The sequence below is a fragment of the Haemaphysalis longicornis genome, unplaced genomic scaffold (assembly GCF_048455015.1).
Source record: "Haemaphysalis longicornis isolate Haplotype H1 unplaced genomic scaffold, Haemaphysalis longicornis Haplotype H1 scaffold_1, whole genome shotgun sequence".
NCBI classification, from domain to species: Eukaryota; Metazoa; Arthropoda; class Arachnida; order Ixodida; family Ixodidae; genus Haemaphysalis; species Haemaphysalis longicornis.
In genome coordinates this window covers 412,640,304-412,653,681 of record NW_027526203.1, presented here as the reverse complement: position 1 = coordinate 412,653,681, position 13,378 = coordinate 412,640,304, and the positions used below count along the sequence as shown (strand labels likewise).

General features: G+C 50.4%; 1 protein-coding gene across 4 annotated transcripts in view; it reads left to right on the top strand.

Annotated features, from left to right (window-relative positions):
* The window catches only part of LOC144155525 (sodium-dependent noradrenaline transporter-like), a 204,091-nt gene that overhangs the window by 157,042 nt on the left and 33,671 nt on the right, over positions 1-13,378 (top strand). For all 4 annotated transcript variants that reach the window (XM_077687028.1, XM_077687029.1, XM_077687030.1 and 1 more), the window contains exon 6: positions 13,099-13,237. In XM_077687028.1, coding sequence (XP_077543154.1) covers positions 13,099-13,237 — 139 coding nt within the window. The remainder of the gene's footprint in view (positions 1-13,098; positions 13,238-13,378) is intronic.

The window sequence follows — 13,378 nt, the reverse complement described above, 5'->3', positions numbered from 1 at the left end:
GAATGCTAACGTGCCGTTAACGCAGTGAAAATTATGTTTTATTGTTGGCCCGTATGACGTCATTCATGCTCATAACACGTCACTGTGGCGCGAAATTTGAAAGTTTTTAAATACTTCTTGCTTTTTGTTCGTTAAAAAAACATCTTTTGTGGCTGTAATGGAGCTGAGTAAGATCATGAATCCTAGTTCTTTCAAATTAAACGAAGTTGTATTTTCTCTTAATGGCTCCTTTACAGATGTGCCGGCAATTGCTCCGCCCGAGCAGCACATTTTTAAAACTACTCGAACAAATCAAGAGTAACAAAGGTTTGCGTCGTTCAGGAATTGGAGGACTAGGCGCAAAATGTTTTGCCTAGGAATCCAGTGCCCGTTCGGGTATATGACATCCTCTAGCAATCTTTCAAAATTGTCGTCGGCAAAGATTCGATGTCTTTAGGTAATAAGTCGCGGAGTGCCGAAGAAACACATTGCCCGCAGTTTTGTGAAAAATGTCACCACAGACATTTTCGTGGAACTATTCCCCACTACGAGAAAGAAGTCGGCAGTTTAAAAGTCGTGTAGCGGAATTAGGCGCAAGGTGTAATGCAGCGGAACCCGAACATGGGGTACTGACACGGCTACACAGGTCATAAAAAGCAGCTTCGAAACCTTTGCGCATGTTCTGGGGGGTATATGAAAGCGCGGGTGGCTTATGAAGAGAAAAAACAGCGTCAGCAGCAAGAAAAATCTGTATTGGTCGCCAACACGGGTATGCGCCAACCGGGCACGACGTCATCACTGCGACGTCATCAGCATAGACACGACGTCATCACTGCTAAGGGGCCAGCCGAATTGTTGGCGGCGCAGCAAGAGGGGGAGGTGCCCGCTTTCACATCCTCGCCCACAGGCAGACATCGGTACGCTTTTTCTGCTGTTAGTCTAAGCTACACCTTTCTAACCAACGTCTGGGTTGCACCATTAAAACAGTAATTAAAACTGCCGGGAGTATGCTTTAAACTAAAGCGTTAATAACCAGTGAGGTAAATACCACTCTGCATGCGTCCGACGACAATGCTCAGCATATGGTCTGACACGAAAAATGTGCCCGACGCTGAGACATTGCACAATACAAGCATAAGGGTTTGCAATTCGGGCTGGCACAGCACAACTCGAGTTTGACGCTGTCTGAAATGGGAAAGTCGCCGGCTGTTCAAGTGACCCTGCAACATTTTTTTTTCAACTTTTTTTCGATATACTAAATGCTTGCAGAACGTATTCGACCAGCACATTCAGTATTTAAATCAGGGGGTCGCAAAGTACCTCAGCCAAAAATTACTGCTCTACGCCCCATCAGATAACTTAGAAACTTGCACAAAACATTTTTCTCGCTTTCCCGGTCCTGGCGTTCTTCTACCGCTGGAATTACGTCATTGCAGCTGTGTAGCGGCTGTTGGCCAGTTTTCCTTCAGTTGCAGCAATGAGCGCTTTCGACAGCCACTTTGAAAAGAAAGCCACAAAGGCAAAGCAGAAACAGAAGGCGTACCTGCTGCGACAAACAAATCACGCGGGGCCGCTACGTGCTGGCGATAACTATAGCTTTCGCCGCGCTCCCAGACGCGAAGGAAAGAGTAAAAGCGTTTATCTGAAGTATTGCAGAGTGCATTTCATAGTGTCCGAACATCATGCCCACACCACCATCACAAGGCTTGTTTTTAAAGGGTGCTCCACAATAAGCACACTCTTCATGCGGGAAAGACAACAACGAAGCTACTAACGAGGGAAACCATTACGGTGTTGTCTGTTATGCGATTATTTATAATAACTATAATGGTAATTTAAGTGGCCGCAAGGTAAGACCGGCGCTACATAATCGCATTACGTTCGTCTGATCGTCTCAGAATTTTCGTGTCCGACCGTACGTCTGGCCGTGTTATTGCTCAGATTTTCTCCCCGTTATTCCTCAAGATCACTTGCGGAAAAGGTTTCCCTTGCACGGCGCTGCCAATCCTGGCCACACAGGCAACGACTTTATCGCTCCGATTCTTCCTCTTCGACGTTCTGCTGCTGAGCACAAAGACGCCGGTTCGATTCCCCGCCACGGCGGCCGCTTTTCTGATGAAGGCGAAAAGCAAAAACGCCCGTGTGTTGGAGATTTCGGTGCACATAAAGATCCCCAAGTAGTCACAGTTGATCCGGAGCCCTCCACTATGGCGCGCCTCATCGCCTGTGCAACGTCGGCTCGTTAAACCCTACAATCAATCAATCTTCCTCTTCGAGCATCCATACAGATCATGCAGGCTTTGGGCGCCCTGCAGCTGCATTGCGCACGCACCTCACCTCCCTCCTCTTCCCCGTGCTTAGCGCGCCTCCTCCTCACCGGTGCAGCTCACAGGTCTGCGCGCGGTATGATGAGCTTCACGCTGGTAGACAGATTGCGCGCTTCTGTTGGGTGCCGTCTAAGATAACAGCGGCTTTCAATGACAGCGACCGACGGGAAACGCAGAAACTGCCTTCTGGCGTAACGTTTGTCTTTTGAAGAGGAGGGACCATTCAGCCCTTATGCAGTTGCAGACAATATTTAGGGTGCACCGCTACAGTGGACCAGCTTTCCATTCGCTCTCTCCTCTCTGCTCCACCTTGCACGCACTTCTCTCCTCCAGTGCTCCCGCGCCCCTGCTCCACCAGGACGTGTGATAAGAAGAGGGGAGCTTGGCGCAGACATCGGGATTTCCTTGGACGTCAGTTACACTTAGAGCTGATGCTTTGAAAGCTGAGGAGTCGGTTGCACTGGCTGTGGTAGACATGCAGAAGTAGTTAGCACAGAGAATTTCTGTCTTTCGCGAGGCGGGTACAGATCACGACCAGGTGCAAGGAGAAGGAATATAGGGAAGCTTGCAGGTAACTGGCTTTCCAGCCTTTTATCTACGAGAGCGAGTGATCACGTGATGTCGGAGCACCTGAACTGAAGCAGGAACTGCGCGCTGCATGGTTGGCAGTTTTAATAGCATCGCCGCGGCAGATGTCCATCGCAGGGTGAGTAGGCAGAATGCGAACAGCTGGAGTACACATTCGAGCAGCATCGATGTAACGAGGTACAGCCGGTAAAACGCTTGTCTATAACAGCGATTTCAACTTAAACCAGCTACATTCGAAAACTGCCGAAACATACTCGTTCCAAACATGTCGGAGGCAAAAGCGAAGGGCTAAGGCTTCAGAATTCCACAGTAGTTTTATTCAAATCCCGCTCCGGCGGGGCAGGATAGGGCTGAGAGTACGAACGCTGTGTTATAGACAAGCCTTTTACCGGCTGTACAGTGCAAGGAGTGGTCGTGGTTGTGGTGCGGAGACCCTGACGTTCGTGCTCGTGAACTCGAGACGGAACAGCGGTGCCTTGAGTTCACAAGGCAGTGTTCCTGATGAGAAAATCAGCGAGTAAAGTACGTTACCTGACGCAGAATTTCGTAGCACACTTTTCTTGCTCTGTTCCTTATTTCGTCTATTCTTTCTTTTCTGTTTGGGTGGTAGATGGGACTGGTGGATTGCCCGACGGATCATTTTTTAGAGTTCTTAATGCATACAGTATTAGTTAATGCGCGATGCATGTTTAGAGTGATAAAGTGACTGGTCCCTTCACATGATTTGTAATCGTGCGGAAGGAATTTTTTAAGTGTACAGCGCCTAGCTGAGGGCAGATTCTCGGGCCAATGCTATGCGAACGAAACAGAGGTCGTATTTTGTTTACATGTATTGAATGTTGTCGGCTTACTGCTACCCTGCACTAAATTTAGATTGGAACGGAACAACTACTCTCTCACAGCACCTACTGCGGAGAGAGTGGCCACGACGGGTTCGTGCGAGCCGAGCTGTAAGGCAGGGACGGCTCTTGCCGCGCGTACACCAGTCACTCCAAAAGAAAACGATAACTTTCATAGTACAGGGGTTTGCTACGTGGACAATCACGGTACAAAAAATTCACGCATCTCCCCGAAGGGAATCATGACAAGTGGGCGAAGCACTGGGGATCATTCTTACCGTAAATCACCCGTGGCATTGCCCACTCGCGCATGTAAATGAGTGACAACTCGTGTGTACAGTATATATAATTCCAATCCAATCGAATCCGATACAATTCAATTGAATCTAATCCAATCCAATCCAATGCTCCTCGCGCATGCGCTCACTGTGTACACGGGCGCCAAGGGACAAGCCACGGACAAAGCGAGGCCCTAAGGTGCTTCGCCCCTGAAAAACAACACTGCACTGTACACCTAGCCCCTGGGTCAAACAACCGTCAGCGTCTGCCCAGCCCGGCATCGGGTGACAGCGTACGCCTGCGTATGCCGACGCGACGCGCGCCGAGGTACTGGGAGGGGGCGCACTGCGGGCGCTACATTGCAAGCATCTGGGCTCGACCGGGCGGCATCGGCACTCGTTCGCTGGCCTTAACGGCGCAAGCCGTCACAGCGCGGACGCGGGTCAACCCGACAAAAGACGGAGATACGCAAGACTCAGCGGACATCCTAGACATGAACTAACGCAATCAAGGCATGCGCTAATCAACACGGTAGGTTCCGTGCCCCTAGCATGTAGGGGACCATGGCCAATGCAATGAAGACCAAGAGTGGCCAAGATGCATTACGTACCGAGTGCTGCCCCGTCCGATGGTCGTCTCCCCCAGATCGCTCGCGCGCGTCCCGAGTCCCCAACAGAGAGGTGAGGGAGGCACGCCAGGATGCAATAGCCCCACTAAGGAGGGGGGCGGCGTGAGCGCCTCCGTGCCCCAAGGGGAGGGGTTTGCGTCCCCTCAACGTCTGAATAAACTGCTACGTAGATATTCCCAGCACACTGATCGAGCACGCTCAATCCATCTCCCTGTAGCCGTGTAGCCCAAACTTTGCCAGGCTGCCTGATTTATCTTTTTTCGATGTTGTCATAAAATGTTTGCCTCCTATCTGCCACTAGCGCTCATTTAAAAAATTAAAGCCATTCCACTCAATGTGAAAGCTGTCGGAAGTGCAGAGCAGTGATTCGCCATAATGGGCTGTAGCGCCGTTATCCGCTCACTGCTACCACCCAATGCAATTCAAATTTTCCGCCTTCGCAGTGCTCGCGCGCCCCCTGCCTGAAACTGCGCCAGCGGGATTTCTGTTCTTTCTGTGCTTGCTTTTTTGCTCCCGCATGTGCCGGCATTGCACTGCCACTTTTTTTCGCTTACTATCGTAAAAACCAACCCAATGAGCGTTCATGTCTAAATGAATGCGGGTGCTGCCAATTAATTACGTATAAGCCCGCTTATATTAAACACGGATATATCGAATTATTGCCTGTATCGAACCCTTGTATAATTTTGGTAAGAATTACATGCATTTAAAACTTTTTATATAGAACGCGATTTGGCTCACAATGGATATATCGAACTCTCCCGCGCGGGATTTTTCGCTCTCCTTAGGCATGCAGCAGGTTTTCCCGCAATACAACGGCGCGCAGTGGTGGCGCGGGTGTGGCATTGGGCGCTGCGGGCTGCGGTGTCACCGAACTTCAAGTCCGCGCCACTCGCTGCCCGCACTTTTGCTCGATTCGCTGGGTTCGCCGTTATTCGCTTGTATCCATGCTTGTCTCCGCTCTGTCGAAGACTCCGACGACTCCGTACCGCTTCCGAGCACGAGCGAAGCCGTCGCTGCCGTGACCCTGCTAGGCGATACTGCAGTGCCATTGAGGGCAGCGGTCTTGTGCTTGTCGACTGTTTAGATACCGTGGAGCAAGCAGTCACCAGCAACGCGTTGCGCTCCAAGAAGCAGGCTACACTCACGCAGTTCCTCCGCCCCAATAAATGATTTTTTTCTTTCCGAGAAAGTGTCGTATCAATAGTGAAGTGCAGGGTGATAAGAGCTCAGCGTTAGCTCGTGACTCCGCCGGCAAGATTGCTCTCATGTAAGTTTTTTTTTCTTCACTTTCTGTATCGAATTTTTGCTATATCGAACTATTTTACAATCCTCGCGCTGTTCGATATAAGCGGGCTTTACTGTATTTTGCTTCAATAGACCTACAGTTTTCTTTGCGCTATACGACGGGGAGATGTATGGCAAGCGCCAGCGGTTCACGACTTTCGAACGCTTATGACTATAAACCGTTTGGCTTTCGAAGCCTCTGGGTAACGCCGTAGGCCGTGGGGCTCTACTTGGGTCCATCGAGTGAGCTACGACGACAAGGCGAGCCCCTAAAGGGCTCTGCACTTTAAAAAAAAAACGTGTACAATGACATTCATGTGTGCGTGAACTATATACGATCGAACACCTACTTACTTTCAAAAGGCGTCAGCCTTGCCATATACATGAGCGTTCTTCAACTTCAACTTATGCACTTTGCACCTCGTTTTGCACGCTGCGCCCCCCCTCCCCCCCCCCCTGTAAAAAATAAAAACTATCGGTAAAACTGAGAGTCGAGTACGGACCTTCGCTGGACGCTTTCGTATCTAACCTCTCTTCAAGTTATCGTTGATGGGCACAATTTTTCTGTGCATGTATCGCGGGAAGTGTCCCGTTGCAGCGCCGACAATCGCTTCCAAAATCGCGGCTTGTGCTGCGTTATCCGGCCGACAGCTGACAGCGGCAGCCGCGACTCGCAAAGAAAGGCGGCGCGTTTGCCTCGCACGTTGCCGAACAGGTGCTTGCTTGCACGACTCGCTGGGCGCAGAAAAGTAGGAGCAACAAAGCAGGCGAGGCGAAACTAAAAAGCTCCACAAAGCGCAGTCTTGGTTTTGACACCCGGACACGGCCGGCCGCAGATAAACAAGATTTAGACAGAGAAGCGAACAGCCACGGCAGCGATGCTTTTAGCGATACTTTTCACGGCAGCGGGAAGGAGTTAAGGTAAAGAAAGAAGCGCCCAGTCTGCGGGAGTACACTAGCGCCTCTGTGCGCGGACTGTCTCCAAACAGAGGCTCCAGAAGGCAGCAGAGACAGAAAGGCGACGCGTTAAACAAAAAGCGAACTGGACGCGTACTTGCCCGCGCCGTAGCACCTGGCAGTGCGTCTTGTCCAAGGAGGCACGACGATAGAGGGGCGCGGTTGCGGCCCGCCGTAACGGCGGGTCGGGGCCAGCCGTAAAGCACGGGGCCACGTGCTGGCTTTTATCTGGCGCTTCCGCTTGAGGCCTTCGCGGACCCCAGCAGGAGCGGCCCACGGGTGATTCCTGCGACAGCGGTACGCTGCGGTTACCATGGCTACTATCACCCGCCCTTTGACCTGTGCCGCCACTGTACGCGTGGGGCTTTCTTTTTGACCCGCGAGTGTCTGCCTTCCTTCACTGAGTGCCTTCTTCGCACGCGTCACCGCCCCGCCGCGCCATTGATACGTTGCCGCTGACGACTGGTCGTGCAACGTTTGCCTCTGCGACTCATGCCCACCAACGGTGATCAGCCAACGCAATCGTCAGTTTTTGAGGTAGCGCTGAAATAAGTTGAGAGTAAAAATGCCATTCCTGAATTTGGCTTAATTTTTTTTACGGAAATTATTGCGGGCAAAAAGGGTTTGGTGTAGCTTAGCTAAGCCGCGCACTGGGAGCCAGAATGATGTAAAAGAATTTCCCACAGGTGGGCTTTGAGGTCAAGCTCAATAACCACTAATCAATGCGAACAAGACCGTAAATTCGACGAATGACGATGGTCCGCGTATTATTTGACTCAAAAGTGGGATCTGTGCAGGGATAACACGCATACCGTGCATGACGTCTTGCAGACGCTATGTTCCTCCGCAGATGCTACTACTCAGTCGGATGGATGCTGGGCGCCGTCATTCACCGATTCTTGCTACTTCGTGCAATGGTAACTCTAGAACATTGCGGTGAAGCCAACCTGTACAGAACAAAGAATGGTGCAAAACGACCCGGAGGGAAAAAATACTCTGTATCTGTATCTCTGAAAACAAGCTTGGCGGACTTGTTGCCTTCGGGAACGTTTATTGAAGCAGTAAAAAAACAGTCTGGAATTGCGTATATTTGATTGATTGTGGGGGTTTAACGCGCCGATGCAACGCAGGCGATGAGGCGCGCCGTAGTGGAGGGCTCCGGATTAATTTTGACCACCTGGGGATCTTTTACGCGCGCAACACACGGGCATTTTTGCTTTTCGCCTCCATCAGAAAAGCGGCCGCAGCGGCCGGGAATCGAACCCGAGTACTCGGGCCCAGCGTACAGTGCGTCTACATTTTTACGGTTTGCTTGTTTCCGTGCGTTTTATGCTTGGGAGTAAAGTTCTTATCTTGCAAAAAGGAAGGAGAAGGGCCAACTTAACGAGTAAGATACCTGAAAGAAAGGGCTATACTCGGTGACAACTTAAGAACGGCACCGGAAGTTGCCGCTGTGCCTTATCACCGTAGCCGGATGTTTCTCCGCGCGGCGCAAGTAGGACGTTACTGGGAATATTTTGAACATGGCGTGAGCCGTTCCCGTGATTTTTCGGTCTTAATATGCTTATAAACGACTCCAGTGACGACAAACAAACTGCGTGAGACAAGGCAGACGATAACACGCATTCATAGCAAACCCCTTTCAAAACGCGCGCGCACTGACGTCACGGGTCCGGCGCTTTGGCGGAGTGATACACTACATGAGGTGGTGCCGTTCTTGAGTTGTAACCGAGTATAGTAAGCTCGTTTCCTGTCTCTAAGTGTTCCTCCTATCATTATTATAGTTCCATGGCCCGTTGAGCCGACCTAAGTTTGCTTTCAAGTTGTTTAGTAAGGCGCCAAGTTTCCGCTCCATGTGTCATCACTTCACATTTATTTCCGACTTTGCCGCTGAAAGTTCTCCATGACGGGCAGGCGCGGATCGCTTCGTCCGCAGGCTTTCCCGTCCCTCCCGAAGTGGCCCGCGTTAGCACGCGCTGGAACCCACAGTGAAGTACATAGCCAACACCCGCGCTAAGAGCCCAAAGGAAATGCTGTGCGCACGGAATGCCATGACGGAATGCGAAGCTGATGAATTAAAGTGTTCCCCGTGCCTCTTCATCGCCAGCCATACTTGCGGGACCATAAAAATAATGTTTTGGACCGTGTCAAGCGTATGTGCGTGCCGCCAAATGACAAAACGTTTTTCTTTAAGCTCCATTCGCAAACGCTTCCAGTTAAAACATGGCTGCGCAAAAAAGGAATGTCGATCCCTTGGTCAGACAATTGCCGCTTGTACAACCAACCAGAGACTATTGACCATTGTTTTGTGCTGTGCCGTGAGGTGGTGTTTTTCTGGGGCGTTTTGCAACGGACACTAAAGAAGGACATTGACATCACCCCCTACACCATTCGCTTCTTGCCATTTGAGGATGTTAATCGGGTGCCATATGACGGTTTGTTCTCCTAGGATTGTTAGCTTGTAGAAGTGCCGCATGAGTCATCGGCATGCTGAACCTCCTAGGCCGACCAAGTGCATTTTTCGGGAACAGGCGGCGTTGGTACGGAGCGTTTATGCAGAGCAGAGTGATTCACCGGACTGACTGCATCTTTTGGATGCGCGCGTTTGCTTGCCTGTTTTGAAATGGCGCCGACCTTTGTTAGACTGACGTGCTTACCCTTTGCTGTCTGTTAGTGTTTATATTGTGTGTTAATTGTCTCGTCTGAGTTTTTTTCTAAAATTTCCATGCATTAAATAAAAAAATGCGATGATAGCTGTATCGGATAGATGCCGGTTTCAAAACGCAAGGGACCCAGTTTCGATTCCGACCATGGGAAGCGTTTTTTTTTTTCTATTGTCTGCACATGTTATTGTTCCCCGCGAGACCGCCGCGGTGGCACAGTGGTTAAGGCTTTGTGCTGCTGAGCCCAAGGACGCGGGTTCGATTCCCGGCCGTGGCGGCCGCTTTTCTGATGGAGGCGGAAACGTCCGTGTGTTCTAGATTTCGGCGCACGTTAAAGATCCCCAGGTGGACAAAATTAACCCGGAGGCCTTCACTACGGCGCGCCTCATCGCCTGTGTAGCACCGGCACGTTAAAACCTCATAATCAATCAATCAATTCTTCCCCGCCGCTACTAACCCTGTATCCATCGGGCCTTTGTGGTGGCCCTTTGTGGTAAAGTTGCCGGTTTTCCGGCGTGAGGTTTTTTGGTGTGACGGACGGATTTGTGTCAGAGTAAACAGCTATGCTGTTAATAAATGGCGCAGCTTGCCCTAGTGGTGCAAGGCTGGAGAAACAGCAGAGCTGGGGGTCGACCTATAGCTTCTCCCCACACTGGCAGTGGATCCCTGGAGAGAGGGAGCAGCTGGACCCCAGCAAGGCAAAGCCGTTTCCGATGGCACTCTAAAGCAAAGACCATTAAAGTATGTGCAGTGTTTTATTCAGTAGCAATCGTCGTCATTATTTTCGTCGTCGTCTTCTGACGGCGTAGCTGCGTAGGGCAAATCCTCTTGTAGCGCGTCCTCGCCTCGTTCGACCTCCACTTCTTCGTTAGCTGGTCCGGTGGCCGTCTCCAGCACTCGCGTCACGGCCCGAAATTGCTTCGACGGGTCGGTATACTGAGCATCGCGCCCTCCCACTACTCTGAATCTGGAAATCGCAGACCGCTAGGAGAAGCGTCCTCTGGGCAGCCATACCATATATGACCTAAATCTTCTCTTTCGCCTTTACATAGGCAGCATTAGGGTTGGCAAGCTCCTGGATAAATTATCGTAATTAATAAAGGTTAACTCATGTATTAGTTTGGAGCTGCCTCCAGGTGACTTGCTGAATATTGTTGAGGGATTTCTCAGGCGTAGGATATTTATGCATCTCTAGGCGGTAATGTATGAACCATTGTAAGTTTCTAAGCGTTCCCTGGTCGATCTGAGGGAGAAGTCCCCCACTGCCGGGGTGGCGAAAGATTGATTGATTGATTTGATTGATTGTGGGGTTTAACGCGCCGGCGCAACGCAGACGATGAGGCGTGCCGTAGTGGAGGGCTCCGGATTAATTTCGACCACCTGGGGATCTTTAACGTGCGCCGAAATCTCGTGCACACGGGCGTTTTTGCTTTTCGCCACCATCATAAAAGCGGCCGCCGCGGCCGGGAATCGAACCCGCGACCTCGTGCTCAGCAGCGCAACGCCTTCCACTGAGCCACCACGGCGGGTGGGTGGCGAAAGAGCCCGTGTAATTAATAATATATATACAGGGTAAGGCAGGGAAGAGGAGGGGGAGGGGGGGGCTATCCACCATATTGCTGCACCGCTCAAGAGCACCCCTAGTAGCCTAAAGTGCCTACCTGTTGCATTTTATCTTTCCTAGGGATACATGGAGCTTCAATACTGTGATATAAAACTACTTACATTACTCTTGGTAAAATGTCGTCCTATCAATTCCCATTTGTATACAGGTGTAACCGCCTCTATAAAGGCTCGTTATATAATAGAACGGCTAAAAAAATGTTCACGCATCAGTAGACAATTGTAAGAATTTTTAACCGCGAAGCTGTTGAGCAAATCGTTTATGTATGGTGTCCGCAGTTAAAAATACTAAGAAAATGCCGAGCGCTCGTGCACGCGCGCCTCGAGCCCACGTTCGTTAAGCTAAGCATACCTATATAGGGAGATTGGCTAATATTGGCAAAAAAAAAAAAAAGCTCCAGCGTTCGCCGCGTGCCTCGAGCGCACGTGCGTCAAGACAGGCATACCCACTTGTGGAGATTGGGGAACATTGGCCACAAAAAAACTCCAGCGTTCGCCGTATCGCGGCAAGACTTGCTCGAAACGAGAAAGACACGTCATAGCGTACGCCCCTCGTTCGTTCGTCCTCGTGTCGTCTCGCGCGCATGCGCTCTGTACCGTAAAAGAGCCGCGACTTGAATGTCGAAGCTGCTGTAGGTGATCATTGACTCCACACGGCCCGGCCGCGGATAGTTCGCACAGCCGAGGAAGAGGTCGCGCTTCGAGAGGATCGGCGTGCAAAGCATCCGCTAGAGGCGATAAGTCGCGCTTGCAGAGTGGCGTACGGAACCGTCAACCAAAACGACGAGCTCACTCTGGTCTTGCTCCATCATTCCATCATTCAAGTCTGGCGCGTGAGTGCAAGATTCCCTGAATTGTTTGTAGCATTTTTTGTAGATTGTTAGTGGTATAAAAACGCAGGTAGAATTCTCTTTTGCTGGATTCGAAAGGCAGCTCTGCACTAAAGTCGCCCAAGTTTGTGGTCAACGCTATTCCCCACCTGCGCCTACTTACCCTCGGCATGGGACGTCACGGCAACCATCAAAGCAAGATAAACGATGACCTCCTTTTATTTGGAAGAAATAGCTTTTGGTAGTTCGCTCTACGCTATTCCGTCCCCACAATACGTTGTTTTCAGAAAAAAATGATATTGAAAAACCTTCAACCCAACGTCAGCGGTGACGTAACGTGGGAAAACAGATTTATCAGAGCGTTAACTTCATGTTAGCAATCAAGCGACATGATAAAACAAGTCTGGAGGGCCCACTAATATCTCACAGACCTAATGTCTAGAGGTGGATTTTGTCGGCAGCTGAGAATCGCATAAATATGTCCCTGTGACGTGATAAGGGTGAGGTAAGAAAGTGCCTAGTAAACGTCAACAACTTCATTTCTATACCCCATTATTCAGTCTAATGGTTCAAAGTCACCATTAAAATGGACATAATTCTAGTGAAACAAACCCCTTTTTTGAATGAACCAAATTTGTATATTTTGGTTACAGTGCCTTTGAACTACAAAGTAAATTTTTTCCACTTCGTTATAATACATCTTTTCGAATAAGTTCGCGAACCAGTTCAGGCTTGTGAACCGGTTCGCGAACCGGTTCGGTGTGTAATTAAGTCGAACCGAAACTGAACCGGAACAAAATTATTTCACCCGGACCGTAACCAAACCGGTATTTCTTCCGGTTCGGCACACTGCTATTTTGGCATTCGAAACAGAAAATTAGAGGCGAAAAAGTTCGGCCCAAGAAGAATACATTTGTTTGCTGTAGCGTAGTATTTAGGTTATGAATACAAAATGCTTATTAAATAAACGGGCACCGTTATTGCACCTTGCGCGAGTGGATAATCGCCTTAAGTAAGTATCTTAAGAAAGATCCCTAATAAAGTATCGTGTGCGCATCGCAGCTTCGTGCCCAAGCGTGGCCCGCCTTCTATTTGCAGCCGCGCCGTGCTGGAGCTGCACACCAGTCCCGGCATGCACGACCTGGGCAGCCCCAAGTGGCAGCTGCTGCTCTGCGTCTTACTCGTCTTCATCATCCTCTACCTGGCGCTCTTCAAGGGCGTCAGCTCCTCCGGAAAGGTATAGGCTTCCCAGACCGGCTACCCAGAATAGTTGGTCTTCGAATAGTACCACTCAGTTGTTCAGGGGCTGCGGCGGGCAGCCCGCGGAAAAGCTCTTGCGTCACGAGGCCAACGCAGCCACGTCCTTCGGCCGCGGAGA